The sequence below is a fragment of the Ambystoma mexicanum genome, chromosome 7q (assembly GCF_040938575.1).
Source record: "Ambystoma mexicanum isolate Mex_15411 chromosome 7q, UKY_AmexF1_1, whole genome shotgun sequence".
Taxonomy (NCBI): domain Eukaryota; kingdom Metazoa; phylum Chordata; class Amphibia; order Caudata; family Ambystomatidae; genus Ambystoma; species Ambystoma mexicanum.
This window is the reverse complement of record NC_090941.1, coordinates 571,309,114-571,336,388: the sequence shown is the minus strand read 5'-3', so window position 1 is coordinate 571,336,388 and position 27,275 is coordinate 571,309,114. Positions and strand designations below refer to the sequence as shown.

Genomic DNA, 27,275 nt, shown 5'->3' with positions numbered 1-27,275 from the left:
CAGTACATCTATTTCCGCTCCCATCTGTTGTGATTTGTAGCATTGTCTACCTCTTCTTGCAGGAATTTCAATATCTATACAGATTTATGTTCTTCATCTCGGAGGAATTGCAGGGCATCCTCCATGTGGTCCACCCAACATCGAACTGTTTGTGAGAGCGGCACAGTTCCAGAATGTGCTGGAGGGAGATTTCCAGTTCTCTGAGGATTTGGCTATGCAGCATTGAGGATAAACCATTCTGAATGAGAAGCACCCTTATTTTATCCTTTTCATCCTGTAGAGTACAAATTGAAGCCAAGTATCTTGGATGCGTGTGAAAAGTATCAAGTGGCTTGCATGAATCCTGATGCACTCCACATAGTGTAAATCTCTCATACCCAGCTTTGACAAGGGGTATGAAGTAATTTTTGAGGGTTGCCTTAGCTGCATAGTTTGACCCATTGACTGGCTTCAGAGTGTTCCATATTTTATGAACTGACCCACCTGTGTAGAAAATGAGCATTGACCATATCTTCGTCTTCACATTTTGCAGTAAAAAAGTAGTTCAATCCTCATGTTCCCTCATGGACGTTGTGTTGATAGGTCACCTGTTAGGTTGAATTTTGGGACCGGCATGCCCCGGAACAATGGGGGTCCCAATGCAGTGCAAGAAAAACTCCATCTCTGTTGTCCCTCTGTCTGGTGGTGAAAGCAGCATTTCTGCACTGGAGACAATGAAAGACTCTGCTGCCTCATCCTCTGACATGTTTACTGGTAGTCACCAATGGACTGTTGGGAGAACCTTGCTTTATCCTTTTGGTACAGCCTCTCCTACAAATGCTCAGCTATGCAGCATGAGCACCCACCTTTTGGAGCAGCTAGCCTGGCAAAATAGGGCCTCGTTCACTCCCCTATGGCCCTCTTCTTCTGGAGCACAGACAAAGATGGAAAGTGTGTAAGGCAGGTCAAGTATGCACTCCGCCTACTCTGTAGTTTGGAGGAAGCTTACGCACAAGCAAACGCTCCAGTGCACTCCGTCTATGCTCCAGAAGTCCTAGCGTGTAGTATCATACTGAGGCGAGGGAGAGGGCCACTCGAGGAATGGAGTGATCACTGTGAAGAATCGGCTTGTCCACTGTGAGATGATGCACGCTCGGAAAGCTCAAGAGCGTATGCATAGCTGAGTGTGGGAGGGCTTGAGCGTGGACACAGGAGTGAACCAGGGCCACCTTTGTCACCAGTTGTTCTGGGCCTTTGAGGCACTGATGCATGCCCGAAATTAAAGATACCACTCTGTTGTATCATTGGGAGAAGAACCGTACCCTGGGCTGACCTCTGAATTTTAACAAAATTGTCATGGTGGGATAAACCTAATTTGTGCCCTTGTTTTCATTTACGAACAGTGTGGGGGTGTTTGTCATCACAATGCATCGCTTCCCTCCTCTCTTTTCCCCCTCCCCCAAAACACACTATGCAATGTCTGATTTGTTTTCTGGCCTTTGTATCTGGATGCAGGCTAGTAAACCTGCTTGACACTGGTAAAAAAAATAATGTAAAAACTAAATATGATGTAGTGTCCCCGTTCAGCACGCATCATTCATACGCTGACACGGGACACCAAGTAAACTGGCAACCACCCCATTTAACTTCTTGCACGTAACTAATGCTTTTCTGACCTGCCCTCGTCAATGGCGGTCACATGACATTTCACGGTTCCCTGTGCCTCCTCATCACATGTGTGGCTACAGCCTATTGCACGACATCACATCTCCCCCCACAATAGCAATGCCCTACCCCATTCCTTCAATCCACCGTCTGGCTCTCTTCATGGTTCGGCAGGGTCGTCCATCGGCATGCTGATCCTCACTGTTGCGTTCAATTCCGCCTTCTTTTTGCGGATTCTTCTTCATCTCTGGTATATCCTGACTTTTCCTTTACTTCTTACTCCTTATGACTATCGCTTCTGGTTCTGCAAGAGTCCCTTCTTGCTTTTCTGAAGGAGGAGACATTCCGAGTCATTCGCTTGTCGGCTTTGGCTGCTGTGAACATGGAACCTTTCTGGTTGGTGATCATTAGTGGTCTTGGGTCAAATGGTGGCATATCTTTGTGAGTGACCGTCTGTTTCACAATTACGCTTTCCCCCAGTTGGAGGCCCGAGGCTCGAGCCTTCCAGCGGGTATCAGCGTATTCTTGAATTTATTTTGTATGCTGCGTCATCTCTCGCCTTTAGTTCACGTTCTTGTCTGTCCGTGGTTCAGCAGTTAGAATCGTGAGGACGTTGTGTGCAGACAGAACAGCCAAATATCAATTTGGCGGGGCATACTTCTGTAGAGTTATGAAGGGGTGTTGCGATAGTCCTGCAAGAGCTGGTAGAGTGTCTGTTCCAGTGGTCTATTTGTAGTGTTGGCCACTCTCACCGCCCTTTTAATGTTTGCCGTGAAGCGTTCGACTGCGCCATTGGCCTGGGGCCACAAAGGGTTACCTTCCTATGGTGAAAATCCATGTACTGGGCAAATTCTCTGAAGTGAGAGCTGGTCAAGGGGGATCTGTTATCTGACGTCACCACCTTTGGGATACCGTATTCAGAAAAATTCTGTCTAATGCAGGGATTACAGCCATGGCAGCGGTTGACTGCCAGATCTCCAACTCTGGAAACCAAGAGTGCCAGCAGATGTATTTGTTGTTTCTGAGAGGTCTGAAAGTCAATGGCATCTCTTCCCAGATGTGGTCCAGTAGGGCGTCGTCGGGAGTGGGTCAGGGACTGTGTGTGGCTGAGGCTGAAACAAACATGGCAGGACTTCAGCTTGTTCTCAATCAGGTCGTCCATGCCGGGAACCAGACTTTCTTTCGGTGGCCCTTGTGTGCCACGTCAACTGCCTAGTGTTGTAGTGGTGCTGGCATCACTGTTCTATCTCCTTTGAGTATCAGGTTCGACTGTGTAATGAATATCTCGCCCTTCACCTTCATGAGCATCTTCCAGAGCTTGTGGTCGACCCCGGGGTTGGATTTTGCTGCGTGTTCGAGTGACGTCCACTTTCCATCGTGAATGCAGGACGCTGCTATCTCCAGTGTGGGGGTCTTCCGCCGTCCTCTGCTGTAGTTCAGTCAGGGAGATCGTTGGTAGTATCGCATGATGTGCCACGCGGTTAAAGAAGCTGTCCGTACGGTCCATGGATGGCCTGGTGCATGCAAGGGAGGGGGGGGGTGTCTGGAAAGGAAGTTGGCTGGGGTGGCTTCCTTCCCTGGTTTGTGGACGATGTTGAATCAGTATTCTTGCAAACGTCGACACCACCTGGTGTTGCAGGGTGGCATTTGGGCTGTAAGCTTGCCATATATGGCGACGAGCGCTTGATGGTGTAACAGTCAATGGTTTCTGTACAGAAACGGGTGGAAGTACTTGCACGCCCACACAATGGCGAGACCGCTTGTGAATAGCGTTGTTCCTTGTCAGTCAAACTTTTGCTGGCATAGGATATGATCTTCTTGGGGGCATGGTCACTGTCTGAGTGTTGAGCCTGGATGGCTCTGAGGCCTACCTGGCTGGCATCCACTGTTATCTCTGTGCAGTTTGTGTTCAAAGTACGACAGGCACACTGATGTCGCAATCTTTCTTTTGATCCGGTCAAATGCTTCTTGATGAGGTTGTGTCCATGTGAACTTGCTGTCCTCCTTGTTAAGTGTCCGGAGTGGAGAGCTAGTGGATGCTGAATCTGGGAGGTAGCGTGTGCAGTTACTTGGCAGCCCTAGACATTTGTGGACTTGAGCAATATTTGATAGGCGTGGGGCTTCGATGAGGGCCTTCATTTTGTAAGGATCCGGTTCAATGCCTTTGTCTGAAAAGGTGTTGGATGAATTTAACTGTTTTTTGTTTTAACGTGCATTTCTCTCTGTTCAGTGTAAGGTTCGCTTTGTTCAGCACCTTGCAAGCTTTCAGAGTGTGGCGTCATGAGACTCTTGTGACCTTCCAAATATGAGGATGTCATCACTGTAATTGATTGTGGTATATGGCAGATAACTTTCTGAATCTCTTCTTGAAAGATTTTGGCTGCAGATGATATGCCGAAGTTGAGTCGTTTATAACGGAATTGGCCGAGGTGGATAGTGCATGTGGTGGTGTAGTGTGACTCCTCACTGATCTTGGCCTGGTGCTATCCTTTGTTGAGGTAAAGTCTATATTTGCTGGCCTGAGGTTGTAGAGGATATGTACGAGCCCCATTTGGATTACTGATCGGAAGTTGAGGATACAGCCAAATGCGGTTTCGGCATCAATTACATGGATGGTGATACCGTCTTGTTTTCCTTTGTACGTGCAGGTGGCTGTGAATGCCCTAATGCAGTGCAGCGGTTGTTTTTTGCGCCAAATGCGTATATAGCCACTTAAGCTGTCTTCAGGTGGGGTGGCTGTGCTAGCCTTTGAAATTCGCCTTCAGGCATCACATTTACGGTCATGCCAGAGTCTATTATGAAGTCAAAGACTTTTCCTTTCACCATGAGTGGCAGCGTTGGGCTGTGCTCTGCCGCGTTAGGGTTGCCTAAGGCATAGAGGTAGCCTCTCCTCCTCCTTTCCAAACTGGATGGAGATTCCAACTCACTCGTTGAGGGGAGGCCGTGCATAGATGGTATCAACGCCTCCTTCCTTTCCGCCTCGCTTCCAATGATGGTGAGCGGCGGGCTCTTGTACTGCGCCTGTCTGTTATATGGTACTTCCTTTAGTTTTGCTTGTGTCTGCGTCCCTCGGAGGGCGGCAGGAGGACCTGTATCATAATGTTCTTTGGTCTCTGGGCCCTGAACAGGGTGTTCTTGAAGCATGGCACATGGCCTTAAAATGATCTCCTCCGTACGCGGAGCATTCATGCCCTGAGGCTGGGTATGTGCCCTCGTGTGGGAACTCCTATCCGCATCAGAAGCAGTGGTTCTTGTCGTTCATAGGCGTTGCAGGACGTGTCATGACATTTTGTACTGTCTCTTCCTTGATGGTGACAGACGGGTTGATTTGAAGTTTATTCATGACCGAGACTTGGAGCTCCAAGGTCTTGGTCATCCAGGCCAGGAGTAGTATCTCGGCAAGGGTGTGTGGTCATTGCAGGAATTTCTTCTTTAGGGTCATGGACTCGCATCCGGCAATCGCCTGTGTCTTGATGGTTTCCTGTTGGAGTACTGGTAGGATTTGCAGTGTTTTACTTGCACTCTCAGGTATGTCCCTAATTAGTCCATAGTCTCTCTGGGTAGTTGCTTGGTGGTATGGAACACATGGCGTTCATAGTCAACGTTTTAGTGAATGATGAAGTGTTCTACCAAGATGCATTTTAAATCTGCATATGTGTATTCAATGCCTTCCAGTAACTCAAATATAATGTCTCTTACTTCGCGGCCTGCTGTGAGGATGAGCAAGCCAGTAATGCGTTTATCATCTTATGGGCTTAGTGCGGGTAGGTATACGTCAAACTCCTTAATCCATCTGGACCACCTCCTCAAGGTTTGTGTTGTTGGTAATGTAAAAAAGGAAAAGCGTGGCACTGGGAAGGAGTCTCTCGCCTGTTGCACTGTGGGTGCTGGGGCGGGAGCCGGATCTTGCTCTCCCATGTTATCGCCTTGTTTCTAGTGCATTGGCTGGTGAGCAGTGCCTATCCACTATGACCTGGCAGTGTGTGGGTGATGGGCAGCTATGTCCCTTCGGGCCCCTTCAGGGTGGATGCGACAGGGCAGACCATAGCACTGTGTCCTACAGCCAAGTGGTACTTTTGGTGCACCCTCAGGGTTGATGGTAGTGGCATGTGGGTATTCACTTCTCTTGTGATGCTTCTGCTGTCTCTGCCCATACAGTTCTATTTATTTTCAATTATGTGACCGCTCATAGATCACTTCAGCTCACTTTATCTTCTCCAGCAGATGTCTTGCATGTAGATGCACCCTCTTGTGACTATGGAGGCTTTTTATTCCTTGTGTGTGCGCTCCTTTGGGAAGCGTTATGCTCAAGGGCCTGCTGTTCTACACCAGCGTGTATCACAGAGCAGTGGGGGTGGTCCGGGCACGTGGGTATTATAGTCGGAATGCGGTACGGCAGGCACAGTTCGTATTTCTCCGCACTGAGGTGGGGAGGTGCATGCCTTACTTGTAGGCTGCGGTCCGGGCAACACAGCGTCACTTGTGCAGGCTGGTGAGCAGTGGGGGCGGGGGATTGCAGTTGAGCTGTCGGCCTGGGAAACTTCGCAAAAACAAAGAGGTGATGGCTGGAAGGTTTAGACTTAATCTTAACCACTGGCAATGCTCTGGGCAACCCTCCAGACCACCGTTCTTCGCCTGCCAAGCCATTACAGAAGGGAAAGACCATATGCAAATCAGGCTTGGCCCCACCCCAAAAGGGGCAGTCCAGCCCGAACTGCTAGGCCACATCCCTTCTGCACGAGACCACAAGCATCCCCAAACATGTTTCGCCCTTGTTGGGGCTCATCAGTGAGGAGTAGCTTGGGTCTCTAGGCCCAGCAGGCACGGGACCCACGTCTGGGCATACCCGTCCCACTCGGGGTGACATAGCAAAAACAAAGAGGTGATGGCTGGAAGGTTTAGACTTAATCTTAACCACTGGCAATGCTCTGGGCAACCCTCCAGACCACCGTTCTTCGCCTGCCAAGCCATTACAGAAGGGAAAGACCATATGCAAATCAGGCCTGGGAAACTTCCCCATGGCAGGCATAGCACTTGATCCAGTGCTCCAATCGGTAGTGAGCGGCAAGCGGTGCTGGGCTTATGCGGGCTCCGCCTTGTGTAGTGTCCCCGCTCAGCACGCATAATTCATAGGCTGACGCAGGACACCAAGTAAAAAGACAACCACACCATTTAACTTCTGGCACGTAACTAACTTTATTGCTTTTCTGACACACCCTCATCGATGGCAGTCACAGAAATTTCATGGTTCTCCATGCCGCCTCATCACGTGTGCGGCCACAGCCTCTGGCACAACATCACATATGATTCCTATTATTTTGAAAAGGGAAACGGTGTGAAAGTTATAGACACTTTGAGGGTCATTACGAGTTAGGGGGTAACCATGCCACTATTAGCGGCATGGTTACCCCCTTACCGGGTCCGGGTTCCTTGAATGAGGAATTACCGAGCCATTCCGACCTTGGAGGGCCCGGTAATTCCTCATTCAAGGAACCCATCCCCATTTCCATTCAGGCCCCCATAGGGCTCAATGGGAATGGGGAGGGTGCTAACAACGGGCCAGTTAATAACGGGCCCATTGTTAGCACCCTGGACTGCTCACGGAACCCGCTAAGGGCGCCTGGTAAAAGCAGGCGTCCTTAGCGGGTTCCCGCGAGTAGACTCTTAATGCGGCTAAGGGGTTGACGGCTCCGGCACCTTTACCGGCGCCATTAACCCCTTACCGCCACACTCGTAACGACCGCCTTTCTATTGAAAGCCTTGAAACGCTAACTTGTTTTCATGGCTGCGATAAAGAAGGTTTTAGGTATTTCAAAATGGGAATTTAGCTCTCGGCCAGACCAGAAAACAAACTATTAAAAGTTGGTATTCTAATTTTAAAGATACACCAGACAAAGTGCTTATGTTAAATTATGTATGTAGGTTACTCTCTGCAATAATTCAATACATATGGATAGTACTTATTTAAGACTATTATGTTGTCTCCTCAGGTGGAACTGCATGTGTGCTGGCGGGGCAACCCTTCGATACGGCTAAGGTGAAGATGCAGACATTCCCCAACATGTACAAGGGACTAGTGGAATGCGCTTTATCAACCTACAAGCAAGGGGGACTTCGAAGCTTCTACATGGGGACCAGTCCAGCCCTCATGGCTAACATTGCAGAGAACTCTGTGCTCTTCATGTGCTATGGATTTTGCCAGCAGGTTGTGAGGACCATTGGTGGACTGAATAAGAATGTAATGCTGAGGTGAGGAACCGGTGCGCTTCTGGTCATTTGTAACGGTTACGATTTAGGAAATGTACCGCTACACTGGGGTGAATAGCAGCCTTTTCAAGCACGATTGTTAACTTTTGCATTTGTTTTCAGGCTTATGTAATGCAAAACTAGCTCGGAAGTAATGGAGCACTGCACAATGTTGGTTGAGGATTACAATAAAAGTGTAAGCTGGCCCTCGAGGGGACCAGTTCAGACTGTGGACCCAGAGGTCCTGGTCCACAGTGGTGGCTATGAGGAGAAGCTGGAGGGTCCTATGGGCTCAATAAGTAATTACTAAAGAGCAGGGTATTGAGGTCCTTCTGAACTACAAAATTGTTGCGGCCATCCAAATTTCGATCTGGATAGTGTTCTAGTAGGCTGCTGCCTAGCAAGAAAATGCTTAGTTTCTCATTGTCCTGTAGTTTTGTCTCGAGCATTGCAACAGTCTGACTTCTGGATGTGTGCATGCCACATGAGAAGGTGAGTTTTATAGAGAGATAGACGGGCATCCAAATGGTGTTGCCTTGTATATGATTTTTTTTTTAAAATTTGTTTATTGGCATTTTTAGTAATATCACTTACAAGTTTTGCAAATGCGTCTTGTGCATACTCTTTTACAGTGCTTTTCGGTTTCTCCAGCATGGGGTCTGGCATGGATTCACATGCTCATGAATATTCCCCGTCGTCAGGCTGGGAATCCTCGGTAAAGAAAAAACCAGTATCAGTTTCGTTTCTGATCTGTCTTTCGTAGTAATAACCAATCACTGGTCTCTGCGTCATACTGACCACAGCCAATGACTGCCCTCTACCTAAGCACCGCCTCTGGCAGCCATCTTCAGATTTTTACCGCACGTTCATGTGTTGGGATCCTCGTGCTATTGCTCTCGAGCGTTAGTGCTATTTTTTCGCGCTTTTTCACAAAAACTTCGATTCTTTCGGTCAAAAGAGCCTCAAGCTCCACCGATCCTACATCCGATCAACGGGGACCCGTGTCGGATTCATCTGTGCCCCTCAAGGGTGAAGATTTCGTCGAGCTACACTTCGGAGGACTCCAGAAGCTTCTCAGGCCCGGTCTCGGAGATGGCCCAGGAGAAGGGAAGCTCGACGCCCGGAAAGCTGTTCAGGGCCTGCCCTGGATGCCAGCTGCAGAACGTCTTCAAGGAGGACGAACACTCTTTCTGCCTTTACTGCCTTCATGGGGACAAGACGCACGTGGAGAAGGACTGTGCGTTTTGCGGCAACATGTCGGAACGGACCATGAAGGACCGCCATCAACGTCTCGCCAGCTGGCTGGAGGGTAAGAGCCCGTCTGGCGAAAAGAAGAAGAAATCTGAGCGGTCTTCTAAGACCTTTGAGGGCGCCCCGGCGACGGGGGCCCAACATAAGGCCAAGCACCGCGAGTCCGCTGGCACCGGGAGCGCCGAACGGTCGGGCTCTACGGGCGCCAGGCAGGGCGCACCCTCCCCGGCACCATCAACCACGAGCCAACGCTCTGGGTCGGGTAAGAGGAAGGCCGAGCACCCGGCGAAGCTCCTGGAGAGACCCCGGTCGAGCTCTAAGGCAGAGGAGGAGCGTGGCAGTGCCCCCTCCCTCAAGGATAAGGCGGTGAGCGCACCTAAGGTGGTGAAGGCCTTGATCCATTCGACCAAGCCCTCTATCGAAACGGTCGCGGCGGCCCTGGCCCAGCCTGTGGAGGCTGCACCAGTGGTGGCGGCCTCGGGGCCCAGAATCTCCCTGCCTCCTCGGAGGGAGTCTTCTTTCGTGCCCATCGATAGGACCCCCGTGAAACCCTCCGTGGGGAAGAAGGGGGGGCAGGGCGTCGTCGTAGATTCGGCCTCAACCTCAGAAGAGGAACTGATCGAGGTCTTAAGCCACGGCCTAGGCGTGGAACAAGACCAGCCCGTCGGAATGGGCCCCGACGCAGGTGACGACGACGACATCGTCGAGGATACCGACGGGGCCCCTGCTCGCCCGTCGGATTCCCCTCTGCCAGCGCCGCAAGACAACTCAGCGGCCATTTTGTTGGCTATACAGTCCTTATGCTCCGAGATAAGGACGAGACTACCGTTACCGACGGAGGAACCTCTCCCGTCGGGGGATCCAGAACCGGGACCTTCTGGTGTTCCCCCTACCAAGAAAAGAAGGATCCATCCACCGCCTCCTTTTCAACCGTCGCGCCCCGTCCAGCCCTCCTCCCCGTCCACCCGAGGGGATGATACGGGGACTGACACGGCAGCGACGGGTACGGACGACGAGGCATACGACGAGGATTTTCCGTCGTCGCCTCCCACCAGGGCTTCTCCGCCCGACGAGATTGGATCGTTCCACTCAATGATCGCCAGGGCATCCGAGCTTTTCCAACTCTGCCCTGAGGAGAAGAAAAAGGAAGGCTTCCTTTACCAACGGCGCGAGACCAAGAGGAAGACGGTCCTCGCAGTGCCTCTGTTGGACGACATTTGGGATGAGGGCCTTTCCCTCCTCAAGAACCCTTCCACGACGCCAGCGAAAAGAGACCGGTACGAGAAAAAGTACCGGGTCCCGGACTCGGCCCCCCTATGCCTCCGGGCGCAGCCTACCCCGGACTCCGTCGTCTCCGCGGCAGCCAGGAAGAAAGCGGGGGGGGGTGCGGCCTCCACGTCGACTTCCCCGCCGGACGGCGAGGGAAAGAAATTGGATGCCATGGGACGCAGAGTCATCTCGTCGGCGGCGACGACGATTAAAGCGGCCAACGCCTTGGCTATCGTGGCCCGCTACGACAGGGAACTCTGGTACAAGATAGCTCCCCTGCTGGATTTTCTGCCGGACGACAAGAGGGCGGAGGCCCTTGAGATCCTGCAGGAAGGTGAGGTGGCCTCGGACCACGCCATCACCGTGGCGACGGACATCGCCGACACTGGGTTCCGCCAGATGGGCAACGGCGTTTGCCTTCGACGTCGCGGATGGCTCAAGGCTACGGACTTTCGGCAGGACGTCCAGACCAGGGTCCTGGACATGCCCTTCGACGGGAACAACCTGTTTGGGAAGACAGTGGACGATTCCCTTCAGGCCATCAAGGCGGATACTGAGACGGCCCGGGCCCTTGGAGTACTGCAGCAACGGCGGACGCCCTTTCGGAGCGGCGGAGGCAAGGGCGCCTCCAAAGGTTCCGGCGGCGGTTTCGCTTCCTACCGTCAAGCGGCCCGCTCGTCGTCGCAAGAGGCCTACAGAGGACGAGGCAAGTCTGGCGGCCCCCGCCGTCGTCGCCAAGGAGGCCAAGGCGGCAAGGCCGCGTCCAAGCAGGATTGAACCGGCCGTGGGGTCGGGCCCCCACCGAAGCACCCCGGTGGGAGGCCGGCTGGCGGGCTTCGTCAGCGTGTGGGAGTCCATCTCCACCGACCGTTGGGTGCTGGACGCCCTGGCCCGGGGCCACGCGCTCGAGTTTCAAAGAAGGTGCCCGCGCGTCCCCCCCGTGGCCAGGAAAGAACTTCACGTCCCTCAACTTCTCCTGGAGGTAAAGGCGATGCTCAGAAAGGGCGCCATCGAACTCGTCCCAAAGAGGCTTCGGGGCTCCGGAGTCTACTCGCGTTACTTCCTCGTGAAGAAGAAGACGGGAGGATGGCGCCCCATCCTGGACCTGCGACGCCTGAACAAGTTCATCAAGGCGCAGAAGTTCCGGATGGTCACCCTCCAGCACGTCCTGGGTCAGCTGGAGGAAGGAGACTTCCTATCGTCGTTGGATTTGGAGGATGCCTACTTCCACATTCCCATCCTAAAGGGGCACCGAAAATTCCTCAGATTCGTGGTCCAAGGGCGTCATTACCAGTTCAAAGCCCTTCCCTTCGGACTGCGGTCGGCACCCAGGGTTTTCACCAAGTGCCTCGCACCGGTGGCGGCGCAGCTGCGCCGCGAGGGGATTCACGTCTACCCCTACCTGGACGACTGGCTCATCCGCGCCAAGACGAGGGAGCTCGCCGTGGTCCACACGGCAAGGACCGTCCAACTCCTCACGGACCTGGGATTCTCCGTGAACTACGCCAAATCCCACCTGGTGCCCGCGCAAGTCGCACTGTTTCTGGGAGCGAGGCTCGACACAGTGTCCCTTCTGGCCTCCCCGTCGGAGGAGAGGACCAGGACCATCTTGGGCAAGGTGCAACGGATGTTGGTGGCCGACGCGGCCAAGGTGAGGTCCATCAAGTCCCTCCTCGGGATGATGTCTTCCTGCATCTACCTCATTCCCATGTGCAGGCTCCGGATGCGCCCGTTGCAAGAGTTCCTGGATGCGCGCTGGATCCAGACGACGGGCAGCTTCGAGGAAAGGATCAAGCTCGACGAGAGTTTCCGACGAGCGATACGGTGGTGGGGCACCCGCGCGCATCTGACGGCGGGCATGGACTTCCAGACCCCAGCCCACCAGGTGACTGTGACCACGGATGCCTCCCTAGAAGGGTGGGGAGCGCACACCGAAAATCTGCACGCAAGGGGACTCTGGCTCCCGACGGAGAAGTCCCTGCATATCAACGTCCTGGAGCTCCGTGCAGTGTTTTGGGCCCTCAGGTCCTTCCTTCCGTCCCTCAAGGGCAAGGTGGTGAGGATCTTCACCGACAACACCACCACCATGTTTTACATCAGGAAACAGGGCGGAACCAGGTCCCCAGCGCTGTCCAAGGAGGCGCAGGACCTGTGGCATTGGGCCGTCGCCCAAGGGATTCTTCTGGTGCCGTTTCATCTGGCAGGGATAAAAAACACCATCGCCGACTCACTCAGCAGGGAGCTGCGCTCGTGCCACGAGTGGGAACTACGGCAGGATCTGGTGGATCGCCTCTTCCGACGGTGGGGCACACCCCAGATCGACCTGTTCGCGACGGCGACGAACACCAAGTGCCGGAGGTTCGCCAGCAGGTTTCCCCAGACGAGGAGCATGGGCGATGCTTTCTCGTTCCCCTGGGAGGGCCTGTTCCTCTACGCGTTCCCTCCCTTGCCTCTGCTAATCCGGCTCGTCAACCAGCTCAAGAGGTCACGGTGCAGGATGATCCTCGTCGCACCTGCGTGGCCGAGGCAGATATGGTTCCCGGACCTTCTGGACTTGTCGGCGTCCCCGCCAATCAAGCTGCCGGCGGACGCGGATCTACTCTCCAGGGAAGGAGGCGCCATCCTCCACCACGACCCGAAGTCGCTGAACTTGCAGGCCTGGCTCCTGCAGCGCTAGAGTTTGGAGGATACGACATACCGGCCGATTGCAGAGAGGTTCTTGCAAAGGCCAGGGCGTCCTCGACTCTTAAATGCTACGGACACAAATGGAAGAGGTTCTCTGTCTGGTGCCACGCACAGAAGGTTAACCCTCTACGGATTACGGCTCCCCAAGTGCTGCCGTACCTGCTGACGCTGGCCAAGGCTGGTCTGGCACACGCGTCCATCAAGATTCATCTTGCTGCGATCTCCCGATACACCAGAACCACGGGCCGGACGTCCTTGTGGTCTCATCGTCTGGTGAAAGAGTTCATGAAGGGACTGTTCAGATCGTTCCCGCCGGTGAAGGCTCCGGCCCCGGCGTGGGAGCTCAACGTGGTGCTGACCAAACTCATGGGACCTCCGTTCGAGCCTCTGCACTCGGCCCCGTTGAAGTTTCTATCGTGGAAAACAGCTTTTCTCGTGGCCATCACCTCCGCACGACGAGTGGGAGAGATCCAGGCCCTTTCCTGCAAGGCCCCGTACTTGACTTTCCACGACACGAGGGTAGTGCTCAGGACGCACCCCTCCTTCATGCCCAAGGTACCGTCGGACTTTCATCTCAACGAACCCTTGGTGTTACCTGTGTTCTTCCCGTCGCCTTCGTCGCCGGCTGAGAGGACTTTGCACTCGCTGGATGTAGCTAGAGCGCTGAAGTTCTACGTGGACCGCACGAAAGGTTTTCGGAAGACGTCACAACTCTTTGTGAACTTTGGACCTGTCAATCAGGGGAAGGCTCTCTCGAAGGCTTCCATCTCCAGATGGCTCTCCGGCTGTATCATGTACTGTCACCGGTTGGCAAACCGACCGCTGCCTGGCCGTCCGAGAGCCCATTCCACCAGAGCGATCGCAGCTACCACGGCGTTCCTATCTGGTGTGCCCCTGCTGGACATATGCAGGGCTGCTACGTGGAGGTCGACGCACACCTTCACGAAATTCTACTGCGTCGACCGGGATTCCAGGGAGGAGTCCAGGGTCGGCCAAGCAGTGCTGCGCAACCTGTTCGCCTGAGGTGAGCCTGGTGAGGAGGTAAGATGCTTAATGTTGAGTTGATGTGATGCTTAATGTTGAGCCTTTGCCACCTCCCGTGGTTGTGCATGTGTGTACTGCTATGTATTCTTTATTCATGAGCATGTGAATCCATGCCAGACCCCATGCTGGAGAAGGAACAAGTTACTTACCTGTAACTGTTGTTCTCCAGCATGGGTCTGGCATGGATTCACATGCGAACCCTCCCGCCTACCCCTCTGCGGCTCTTCACTTGGTCATACTGCCACTTCACGTGCTTCCAAATCTGAAGATGGCTGCCAGAGGCGGTGCTTAGGTAGAGGGCAGTCATTGGCTGTGGTCAGTATGACGCAGAGACCAGTGATTGGTTATTACTACGAAAGACAGATCAGAAACGAAACTGATACTGGTTTTTTCTTTACCGAGGATTCCCAGCCTGACGACGGGGAATATTCATGAGCATGTGAATCCATGCCAGACCCATGCTGGAGAACAACAGTTACAGGTAAGTAACTTGTTCCTTAGCCTTAACAATGTAACAAACAACAAATGACGAGTAACAGTAACTGTCTCCTTGCCATGTCCATATGTTTCAGCATCTCTTGTTTCGGGGAGGAGGGGGTATAGGGAAGTTGGGTAGCATACTCGGGGAGGGTGCAGGGGTGATACCTTCCCAGGACCATCCTCGTTTCCAGTCATGCATCCGGGGTTGCCCTTTCTTGTCTTGTAGGTGAGTTTGTTTCGGGTCATGGGCTCATGGGGGCTTGTCATCCGAGGGGAGGAACATATGCCTAGTGAGTTCTTTCCATGGCTCGAGAGCTCTGCTGGACTCATCCATAGATCTAGTGACACTTTCTTCCCAGGCCTTGGTCTCAGCCGACACCCATCGCTCTGCTTCACTATGCCATGCTTTGTATTGCGGTCCTGCGGATCTTTTCCAGGACATGGCTATGGTCCTTTTGGCCAGGATGCACACTATGTCCATGAGTCTGACTATGTGTTTCAATTTGGCTAGCCTAGGGTAGGTTCCTAGTAGGCATTCCTCAGGTGCCCATTTGTAGTTGGTCATGCCTGTTTTCTCACATGTCTGTTTTACCCTATCCCACAGTGTCCTGGTCTTGGGGCATTCCCACATCATGTGGATTAGATCCGCTTCCTCCCTCATACACCAGGTGCAGTGCGACTGTGATTGTTTGTTAAACTTAGCTATTCGTTTCGGGGTTAGGTAGGTTCGGTGCAACACATTCATCTGTATTTGTCGAAATCTATGATTCCTGGACACCTCTTTGGGGAATGTAAGTGCCCTATTCCACTCCCCCTCTGTCATTTCTCTGCCTACGTCTATTTCCCATTTGCCCTTCATTTCCGCGCTCTGGGGGTTGGGTATGTCGCTCAGGTGTCTATATATTTGAGATATTGGTCTACTGCCCTCCCCCATATTGCCTTGTATATGATACAGGCTACCTGTAACGCTCACCTGATTCTCGCAGAGGCGCCGGTCTTGACTGGGCGACTACCGTATCTTCAAAGGTGATGTGTAGCACCCGGTTGGCTCTTTGGGCTGGACCTCTGTGCACTGTATGCCTGACTTCAAGAGTAAGATGTCTGCAGACAGAAAATATGGGATTAATGAACTGGGGTTATTGGGGTGTCCCTATATCTTCCCTTTTTTGCTCTCCTGTAGACCCCCAAAGGTTAACGCTCTCACCTTAGGTAAGTAAATGCCGAGCTCTCCATCTGCCTCGGGGCAGGGTGCTGTAACCAGTTTCTTCACTGGATCGGTAGCGCAGGCCTCTTGACTTCAGAGGACTGCTGTCCGTCGTTTACTGCACGAACGGTAAGTTTCGAGTAATTCTATTGTCTTTAAAGTCTTTAGCAATGATGTCTCTTGTTTTGCAGGTTCCGGCGATGGCGGATGACGGGCTGAAGTGAGTTGAAGATGGAGTCCGTATGATGAATAGAAGCGCCTGGAAGCACGTAAGTAAGCGCTTGTTGCCTGCTTCACGATGCGCTCTAACTGTCTTTTATTTTGCAGGTATGAGTTCGGAGCGGCTGCAGGGTGCCGGAATACCCACTGGGGTTGATGTGGAAAGGAGTAATGGCACGTGAGTATTAAAGTTCCCCAATGTCTTTAAACGCACCTTGTTTTGTCTTTCAGATGCAGGATGCAGCGCCGAAGGCCTCCGGAGCGTGCGAAGAGTCGGTAAGCTTTTGTCTTTCAGATGCCGGAATGCAGTGTGAAGACCTCCGGAGCGCACGAAGAGTAGGTAAGCCTTTGTCTTTCAGATGCCGGAATGCTGACCTGTTCTTTCTTGTCTTTATAGGTGTTGCTGAAGACTGGATTCAGGATGGTAAGCCTTTTTCCTTAGGCCCAGGATCCGATGCAGAAGACACGATGAGCGTTCTGCTGCAGAGGATGCAGAATAACGCAAAGCAAGATTCATCCACCGGGTGTGGTTTAAATAGCCTCCTGTAGTGCTTAGGTGTCTCCTTCCACAGCCACGCCTAGGTAAGAAAAGGAGTTCCTGCTTTCCAGAAGAGTTCCAGTGTTCTGAATCTAGGGAGTGGCTCCTGCCCCACCCAACAGGAAAAGTAGTTCCAAACAGAAGAGGATCAGAGGCTCAGCTGGCAGGCAAGTAAGCAGCATGGTCTGCTGCAGGTAAGTCCACCCAAGCATTATGAGCCCGGCGCTTCCAGCGCTGGGACTGGGCACATTTATGAGCCTGGTGCCACTGGCGCCAGGACTGGGTCCAAAAGGTCCCAATTGGGACTGGTTGGCCCTCGGAACCTGGGTTATGGATCTGCTTCCAAGGGAGTTGGGAAAACCCTGACCTTTTGGAAGCAGAGATCATGACAGTACCCCCCCTCAAGGCCCCTCCCAAACCGGGCTTCTCCGGGGGTTTTGGCTTGTCAGGAAATGTTCGGTGAAATCTTTTGATTAGGCGAGGAGCGTGGACATATTCAGCAGGTTCCCAGGATCTCTCTTGGGGGCCGTAGCCTTTCCAGTCAATTAGGTAAAATAGTTTAGATTTGGAGATCTTGGAGTCCAGAATGCTTTTGACTTCAAAGTCGAGTTCTCCATCAACTAGGATGGGTTTTGGAGATTTAGTTAGTCGGGTTTGAGGTTGCACGGGTTTTAATAGAGAGACGTGGAAGACCGGATGTATCTTCATGTGAGGGGGCAAGTCCAACTTGACCGCTACTGGGTTTACTATGGTAGTGATGGAATAGGGACCAAGGTATCTTGGGTTGAATGTGCGTGGCCCTTTTAGAGGTAGATATTTGGTGGATAACCAGACTTGGTCCCCTACTTGATATTGAGGGGCTTCCTTCCGATGTTGATCTGCTCCTTTCTTGTATTGTTCTTTAGCCCTTTGAAGGTGAGAAACAGCTTCCTTAAAGGCTTGGGTGATTGTAGAATGCAGGTAGTCTACTGCTGGTGTTTCAAGATCTTGGAGGGGATCCAACTCCGAGGTTCGAGGGTGACTGCCGTACAAAAGAAAAAACGGTGTTTTCCCAGTTCCCGAATGGACAGAGTTATTGTAGGCATATTCGGCTATCCAAAGGATGTCTTTCCAAGTTTTTTCAGTTTGTTGCAGCATGCAGCGTAAATACTGTTCCAGAGTTTGATTGGTCCTCTCGGTTTGTCCGTCAGTCTGAGGGTGGTGACTGGTCGATAGTCTCATATCAATTTGAGCCGACCGACAGCAACTTCGCCAAAAATGAGAAATAAATTGACTACCTCGATCCGAAATTAGAACCGAAGGAAAACCGTGTAGTCGGACGATGTTTTCGAGGAATTCTCGGGCCAGAGTTGCTGCTGTTGGCAAGCCTTTGAGCGGAATGAAATGCGCCATCTTGGAGAATAAGTCCACGATTACTAGAATCGTATTGTATCCGGAGCATGGAGGTAGATCGGTGATGAAGTCCATAGAAAGCGTATGCCAAGGGCGAGGTGGGATGTCAATAGGGCGTAAGAGGCCTGCTGGTCTTTCCTTTTGACTCTTGTTTTGGGCGCATACTCCACAAGACATTATAAAGTCTCTGATATCTTTTTTCCAAGACGGCCACCAGAAGTAGCGCTTGATCTTTTCTGAGGTCTTGGCCATACCGGGATGACCTTCCATTAAAGAATCGTGATAACAGGAGATTACTTTTTTCTGTAAATCTGTGCTGGGTAGGTATAATCGTTCTTGGAAATACAATAAGTTGTCCTTTACTGCAAAGTCCTTTCCCTGCAGATGCCAATTCTGTATGTCTGCTGGAGTTACAAGTTGCCTGGCTTTATCCTTAACTTCCTCTATGGATTCTGTGGCGATTACACCCAGAATTCTTTGTTCGGGAATGATTGGTACAGGTTTAGGGTTGATCAAGTGTTCTTCCACTCCCATCCGAGAAAGGGCATCAGCTTTACCGTTCTTGGTACCAGGTCGATAGGTAATTATGAAGTCAAACTCGGCAAAGAATAATGCCCAACGGAGTTGTCTAGAGGATTGGGCTTTTGCGGTTTTCAAATATTGCAGGTTTCGGTGATCCGTAATCACAGTAACAGTGTGTCGGGCCCCCAGCAGATAATGCCGCCAAGCCTTAAAGGCAGACTTGATAGCCAGAAGTTCCTTGTCAGTAATCGTGTAATTGATTTCAGGAGGTGAGAATTTGCGGGACCAAAATGCCACGGGATGCAACTGATTGGTTACCGGGTCCTTTTGTGATAGAACTGCCCCCATGGCAAGGCTTGAAGCATCAGTTTCCACGATGTAGGGGAGTTCGGGGCGAGGGTGTTTTAAGATTGGTGCAGAGATAAATTTAGTCTTCAACTCCTGGAAAGCTTGTTCCGCCTCGGTAGACCATTCAAAACGTTTGTTTTTCTTTAACAAGGCAGTGATGGGCTGGACTATTCGAGAGAATTCGGGGATAAACCTGCGGTAAAAGTTAGCGAAGCCTAACATGCTTTGCACACCTTTTACGGAGGATGGTGATGGCCATTTGAGAACTGCATCGACCTTCTTTGAATCCATACGTACTCCGCCAGGTGATAATATGAATCCCAAGAATTCAACTTCAGTCACGTTGAAAACACATTTTTCCAACTTAGCGAAAAGTTTGTGTTGACGCAATCTTTCGAGGACCATTTTCACGTGTTTCCGATGTTCAGATTCCGATGAAGAATAAACGAGGATGTCGTCAATGTAAACAACAACACACACATCTATGAGCTCTCTGAGGACATCGTTCATAAAATATTGAAAGGCGGCCGGGGCATTGCAAAGTCCGAAGGGCATGACCTGATATTCAAATAGCCCATACTTGGTGCGGAAGGCAGTCTTCCATTCATCGCCCTCTTTTACTCGTACCAAGTGGTAAGCTCCTCTAAGATCCAGCTTTGTATATATGCATGCTTTTCTGACTTGGTCCAGGAGTTCAGGGATCAAAGGTAACGGATATCTATTCTTAACGGTGATCTGGTTCAGGGAGCGATAATCGATACAAGTTCTAAGGTCTCCTTCCTTTTTTGGAACGAAGAACAAAGCTGAAGAAGCAGGGGACTTGGAAGGACGAATAAACCCATTCACCAGGTATTGATCCAGGTATTGTCGAAGGTGAAGGTTCTCAGGCTCGGTGAGAGCATAAATTCTACTACAAGGAGGAGTAGATCCAGGTATCAGGTCTATCTGGCAGTCATAAGACCTATGAGGAGGTAGAGTGTTAGCCTGATCCTTCCGGAAAACATCTTGGTATTCAAGGTATTCGGGAGGTAACTGGGGAGTCTCTGAAGAAATTGCTGCCAGTGCAACACCAGGTGGAAGGTGACAAGTAGAGACACATTCTGGAAACTGGACGGTTCTTGCTCGCCAATCGATCAGAGGATTGTGTTTCTCTAACCAAGGTATTCCTAGAATAATCTGAAACTGAGGGGCCTTGATCACATCGAACACGATCTTCTCATGGTGTCCATCTTGACTTACTAGCGTCACCTCTTGAGTGGTATGCGTTACTGGCCCGGAGGCTATCTCTGTACCATCCACTGTAGTAATGACGTCCTTTACAGCCTTGGGACAAAGAGTTAGATTCATCCTCAAAACCATTTCATGATCCACATAATTGCCGATGGCACCGCTGTCGACGTAAGCTTCAATTGCATGTAATCGATCCGGATTATCAGGGCTAATGAGGACCATAGGTATCACGAAATGCGAGGTCACGGAACTGGTTTTCACGCTCGGCAAGAGGACCTCTATTCTTGTCGGGCGAGGTCGTTTCCCTGCTCAGAGTTTGTAACTTTGGTAACTGCAGCTCCTACTGCCTTCTTGGCAGGTTTCACCGGACAGTCTCGAAGAAAGTGCCCTGAGTTTCCGCAATATAGGCATAATTGCAACTGTTTTCTCCTTTCCCGCTCCTTTTGTGTTAGAGGACCTTTCAGAACCCCAATTTGCATGGGTTCCCCGGAGTCTACTCCTTTGGAAGGAGTTGGCGGTTTGAAAAATACTCGAGCATCAAACTTGGAACGGTCGGCCTTCCTGTTCTGCAGTCTATGATCTATTTGAACGACCAAGTCTATATAATCCGAACAGTCTTGTGGGGGATTCACTACTTGGGCTAAAACGTCTTTGAGCTCTCCACGTAGACCTCTGTAAAACAGCGTAATCCTTTTGTCCTCAGGCCATTGAGTTTCCACTATTAGTCTATTGAAAGATGCAATATAAGCCAAAAGGTCTTGATTACCCTGTCGCAACGAAAGAAGCTCATTGTCCAAGGCCTGCCCCTGTGAATGTCTTGCGAACAGTTTTTCCATACTAAGCTGAAAGGCTTGAAAATCATGGAGAACCGGATCATCTTGATTAACTAGAGGGATCGACCAGTCTGCCGCATTGCCACTAAGGTACGAAAGTACAAAAGCTACTTTAGCTTGATCAGTTGGAAAGGCTGCTGGCCGGCATAAGAAGTGCAACCGGCACTGATTGATAAATACTGCAAACCTCTTTGGGTCACCAGAAAATCGTTCGGGCGGAGCCAGAGGTACATTCCCAGGTAGGTTGATCTGCACTGGATTCATAGAGGAGGTTGAAGGAAGATTTGCCCCGGATGCGGGTAACGGGGTTTGTCCGGCTTGTGACTGTAGCAATTGTCTAGCAAGACCGTCTGTTCTCTCCTTGGAAATAATTAGTTCCCTTCTTAGAGCATTCGTTTCCTGACGAGCTGCATGCACTTCTGCCCTTAGTTCCCCAAGTAACCGGGCTAGGTGGTCAGTATCCGAGGTTTCCATAGCGCCTGGGCGAGAGTTTTGCGGTAGGCTTTGCGTTCTGTAACGCTCACCTGATTCTCGCAGAGGCGCCGGTCTTGACTGGGCGACTACCGTATCTTCAAAGGTGATGTGTAGCACCCGGTTGGCTCTTTGGGCTGGACCTCTGTGCACTGTATGCCTGACTTCAAGAGTAAGATGTCTGCAGACAGAAAATATGGGATTAATGAACTGGGGTTATTGGGGTGTCCCTATCTCTTCCCTTTTTTGCTCTCCTGTAGACCCCCAAAGGTTAACGCTCTCACCTTAGGTAAGTAAATGCCGAGCTCTCCATCTGCCTCGGGGCAGGGTGCTGTAACCAGTTTCTTCACTGGATCGGTAGCGCAGGCCTCTTGACTTCAGAGGACTGCTGTCCGTCGTTTACTGCACGAACGGTAGGTTTCGAGTAATTCTATTGTCTTTAAAGTCTTTAGCAATGATGTCTCTTGTTTTGCAGGTTCCGGCGATGGCGGATGACGGGCTGAAGTGAGTTGAAGATGGAGTCCGTATGATGAATAGAAGCGCCTGGAAGCACGTAAGTAAGCGCTTGTTGCCTGCTTCACGATGCGCTTTTGCAGGTATGAGTTCGGAGCGGCTGCAGGGTGCCGGAATACCCACTGGGGTTGATGTGGAAAGGAGTAATGGCACGTGAGTATTAAAGTTCCCCAATGTCTTTAAACGCACCTTGTTTTGTCTTTCAGATGCAGGATGCAGCGCCGAAGGCCTCCGGAGCGTGCGAAGAGTCGGTAAGCTTTTGTCTTTCAGATGCCGGAATGCAGTGTGAAGACCTCCGGAGCGCACGAAGAGTAGGTAAGCCTTTGTCTTTCAGATGCCGGAATGCTAACCTGTTCTTTCTTGTCTTTATAGGTGTTGCTGAAGACTGGATTCAGGATGGTAAGCCTTTTTCCTTAGGCCCAGGATCCGATGCAGAAGACACGATGAGCGTTCTGCTGCAGAGGATGCAGAATAACGCAAAGCAAGATTCATCCACCGGGTGTGGTTTAAATAGCCTCCTGTAGTGCTTAGGTGTCTCCTTCCACAGCCACGCCTAGGTAAGAAAAGGAGTTCCTGCTTTCCAGAAGAGTTCCAGTGTTCTGAATCTAGGGAGTGGCTCCTGCCCCACCCAACAGGAAAAGTAGTTCCAAACAGAAGAGGATCAGAGGCTCAGCTGGCAGGCAAGTAAGCAGCATGGTCTGCTGCAGGTAAGTCCACCCAAGCATTATGAGCCCGGCGCTTCCAGCGCTGGGACTGGGCACATTTATGAGCCTGGTGCCACTGGCGCCAGGACTGGGTCCAAAAGGTCCCAATTGGGACTGGTTGGCCCTCGGAACCTGGGTTATGGATCTGCTTCCAAGGGAGTTGGGAAAACCCTGACCTTTTGGAAGCAGAGATCATGACACTACCTTGAAGATGGCCTTGATGGGATAGGCAACTAATGCTGTTCTCTTAAGACAGGGTGCTCCCATTTCTGTGGTCCGGTGATCAGACGAGTGTCAACATTTAAAAGCAGTTAGTAGGCTAAGTGTGCAGCCAATACACCGGTGAGGAGGGCCTTCCCTCCATCAAGGTGTAATATTACTAGGGTTTGGACCATGGTTCAGAAGCCATCTGTTTAACTATGAGTTTTATCGTCCAGATCAGTGCTAGTTGATATCATGAGGTTCCGTTATGGGGCAGTTTTTCTTTTTCGGGAGGAGAGGTTTCTGTCTATAGTGAATGAAAGTGATTTGGCAGTTGGGAAACGGCTGAGCAGTGAATCCGTCATGGTGCATGCCATTCAACTTCCCTTGAATGGTCTCTGGTTTAGCTGGATGGCCTAGTAGGAGGAATTTCGTTTTTGTAGGATTGAGCTTCAGATACGTGCTTATCATCCATTCTGATCAAAACTCACTATGAGGTTTAAAAATGTGTTGTCTGCATGTTGGTTAGGTTAGGTGAGGTGTTGAGTCAGCGACCGACAAATGACCCCACCAGCTTCATATAGAGATTGAAGATCTCTGCTGAGATGACTAAGCCCTGTGGGACTCCGGAGGTAACTGGACAATGGTCTGATCCGAAATTGCCCATCTGGACTGCTTGGTGTCTATCCAAGAGGTGGGAGTCAAACCAGTTGAGGACTCTTCTGGTGAACCCCATTCATTTACTACTGGTTTAAATCTCATGTGAAGCAGGTAACCATGTTCCCAGTCGGCTGAGTTGGTTTTTATCATAGCAAAATGTAGTAGTTTGTTACTTTTCTCCTTAGAAGATGGTCGTTAATGGAGTCACACAAGTAAAATGGGTCAACAAATGTGTACTCGAGGAAAAAAGCAGTGCTTCCCTTACTTTCTATAGGAATTCTGGGAGATAGGCCAATGTTTGTATTAATACTCATTCTGAATGACCCATTCTACAAGGATAGGTCCTCTCGACATAAATGGGTAAATCAGCCGAAAAACCATCAAACGGATCAACTGTTACCGCCACTTGCCAGATTACAAGTGGCGGTAGGCGTGTTAGTCCCCATTAATTAGAGTACATAGGACTCGAGGAGGTTTTCGGCAGAATTACCGCTGACGATTTTGTTGCTTTTGGGCAGTCAAGTGGCAGATGTACCACCAGCTTTGTCTGGATGTGAATCCTCCACTTTACCGCCTAACTTTTTTAGTACGGCAGTGCAGTAGTGTGGTAGTAACAGAGTTAGTTTGGCACAAGGCAGCAAAAAGTAATATTGGATATTAACAAATAGTTTCAGCGCCTTACAAATGTGGGTGGTGCTCATACCCTCTGCTGTTGGAAAAGAATTGGAACAAAATGCGCTCTCTAATTCTGAGAAGCTTAATAACTCGGACGAGTTTGAATGTTCTCAAAAAATGTTGATAAGCAGTGGTGTCGGGACAGGCTTGCAAGGGGCAAACTATAGGTGTATTACTTTATGCTGCCTTGTGCCAAACAAGTTAGTGGAAAAGGTGTATTAGGTCACGCTTATGCAGAATAGGGGTTGGGGGACTGAAAGCTTTAAATGTGATTTTTATTTCTGCTAATGATGCACTGTTAAATTATGTTTATACAGTAGTCCATGTTAATGAGAACATATCAGTAATACTACAATTTTCTGTGTTTAAGGTGTCACCTGGGGCTTTAATTTGTTTTTTATGTCTAGTGAATACCCTGTAGAATTTGTTTTATAAAATAATTTGTATAATACTGCATTTTAAATGGCAGAAGCCAAATAAATACGTAAATTGTATACACACTGCATGATTCTGGTAATGCAAACCAACATGGTTTTCTCTGGTTGCATTTCAGTGACCTGCAGAATGCAGCAGCGGGCTCTGTTGCTTCTGTGTTCTCCTCGCTGGTTCTCTGTCCTACAGAGCTGGTCAAATGTCGCCTACAGGCCATGCACGAAATGCAACTGTCTGGAAAGGTTGCACAAGGAGAAAAGTAAGTACCACAACCACTTGATACAAGGAGAACACCAATCCGCTACTGAAGCATATTTATCTGGCTGGGCAAAATGTAATTTGGAAGAAAATTAAGTCAACCAGTATCTGGATGTTACCTCTCTTGAAATGTTAAAGCTAGACTTGTACTGACAAAAATACGTTATGTTGTTATGGTTTGTACTGCACACCGCAGCCATTTACATTGTCTCCTGGTGCTCTCGTGGATCTGGAACTTAGTTTGTTTAGTTAGGAGAAGTGGGAAGAGGCAAGATTGCAATGCTTAATGTTGAAGGTGCAGACGGGTGTGTAGTAAGCTCTGCATGCTGAAAAGCTTTAATTTTAAATATTTTTTTTTTAGTTTTGCGGATACATAGCGTATAACTTGGAGTGTAAGACTTGCCCAAACGTATTCCGGATTCTGGTTGTTGGCACCCTTCCCCAAGTGCCATGAGTTGTGCCGAGTGATAGGAAGCGGGAAAGGTGTTTCTTTAGGACATTTCTGTGTTTTCAAATTGATCGAATGGCTTTCTCCTGGTTCCTCAAGTGGTTTTGGAGCCGAATTGCCAGGAGCCGGAAATGATGTTCGCATAACAAATATCTAGATTGCTTGCATTTCCCCTTTTTAACGTATTTGATGTTTTGTCAGGTGCCACAGTAGCTCTTTGTGCATGTGTTTGGAGATTGAACAGCAACACTACTGTTTTTTGCTAATCCATGATTTCAAATACACTGTGTAGCTGAGTAGTTATGGCAGCTACTTTGACTGGCATTTTTTTATTTCAGCACATTCTGGAACGTCTTGTGGAAGTATTGAATGTTGGTGTTTATGGGGCAGGATGTTCCAGGCAGCCAGTTTGCCATTCAAGGTGGCTTGCCTTTAAACCTGAAAGGTTGGAGGGTGGGTCATGATGATTATTTGTGCTCTTATGCAGCACTTCATGCTGGATTCCTCCCATTAACAACAGGTTTCAGTGTTACCCAATTCAATGGTTCTCAAATGTATCAACCTCACAAGGATTAGGGGCAGAGTTGGCCGTGAGATTCAGACGTGAGGGGGACAGGCCGCCCCAAGTCGGAGGCAAGCATTTTACTCGTGGGCTGACCACCCGGACACGAAGAGCCTGTGGGGATTCTGTAAGAATGTGTGCATCTTGGTTCTCATTTCATGGTATAACTGGTGGAAGTAGGTGGGTGCTAAAGTCCAATAGGCTTTGTACAACAGGGATGCGCTCCGATTCTTTAGCCCAAAATTCCTTTTTCCAACCCTGATCCGGAACAGTTGTAAGTGTAGATTTTATTTTTGGATGGGGAATACACATAATGACCCATTTTGGTCATTCATAGAGCTCAGTTTACTCTTGCCTTATGCTCTGTTGTGAGGGTCGAGAGCATTTTCCTTAATGGGATGCAATGAAAATGCACACTGATTGTGTCTGGAAGGATACATTAGAGCCCAGTCGAAAACCTCTTGGTATATTCAGATTTGGTTACTAGGTTGGGGTTTCCTTCCCAAGGAATTACTAGGTAATGTAACGTGGTGAAAGGGTAGGCCTCAATCATTCATTGTCCTTTTTATTTTTTGCGATGCATGCATTGGAATTTCTCTGGAATTCCTGGTTGGTTTTCTCCAAACAATCAGAAAAGGGTGTTTGGGTGGCGTGATTAGCAGAAACATTTTTCTGCAGTTCATTTAATCTGAGAGTTGTCCTTCATTTGGTTTGTGAAGTCATATAGACTAAACAGCGAATGTCCATGGCTTATCTCTATGGGTCACATTAAATAATTATTGCACACCTTCAGTGGCTAGATCAGCATACGCCTCCTTTGACAGAGGGCAGGTTTCTGAGCCCCTTTAAGGTGTTTATTACTAACACATTTATAAGGGATTATACCACGAACCTCTTAAAGCCAGTTCAACCTCTCCTTTTATACCAGGTTTCTCTCAATTTCTGGCTCTGGTAAGTCGTCAATATGCTTCTACAACACTGAACTCCACCGTGCCATGACATCCCACTCCTTAGCTTAAGACGTAAGTTGATAACTTATGTGACTTCCAACTCCCTGAGGTTGCCTGCAAAGGTCAAGGGACCCACAAGAAGCATCCAGGAACGATCTAAGGACTGCCCACGTGACCTCTGCCAAAGTTACTTCCAGGTTATTTTCAGGTAAAGGAGCACTGTCGTTTGGAAGTCCATTTGCCCAGGGCATCCAGAGCAAAGGGAAGACCGAGCAAAGGGTTGCTACTATATCCTTCTCTATTGCATTCTGTGTTCACTTTTGGCCCCTGTTTGCCACAGGTTGCCACAAAAATTCATTGCATACATTACACAAACAACATCCAAATCAAACTACAACACAACAATCTGTTAAAGCAACTAATTGCATACACCTGCATTCTTCTCAATTGCCATTCTGTGCCAGCCCTCACACATGAAATAAACTAACTCATTGGC

General features: G+C 50.1%; 1 protein-coding gene across 3 annotated transcripts in view; it reads left to right on the top strand.

Moving 5' to 3' along the window:
- LOC138528430 (mitochondrial ornithine transporter 1-like) overlaps positions 1 to 27,275 on the top strand; it is a 148,672-nt gene that overhangs the window by 26,698 nt on the left and 94,699 nt on the right. For all 3 annotated transcript variants that reach the window (XM_069640052.1, XM_069640054.1, XM_069640055.1), the window contains exons 3-4: positions 7,635 to 7,893; positions 24,683 to 24,820. In XM_069640052.1, the coding sequence (XP_069496153.1) occupies positions 7,635 to 7,893; positions 24,683 to 24,820 (397 nt within the window). The remainder of the gene's footprint in view (positions 1 to 7,634; positions 7,894 to 24,682; positions 24,821 to 27,275) is intronic.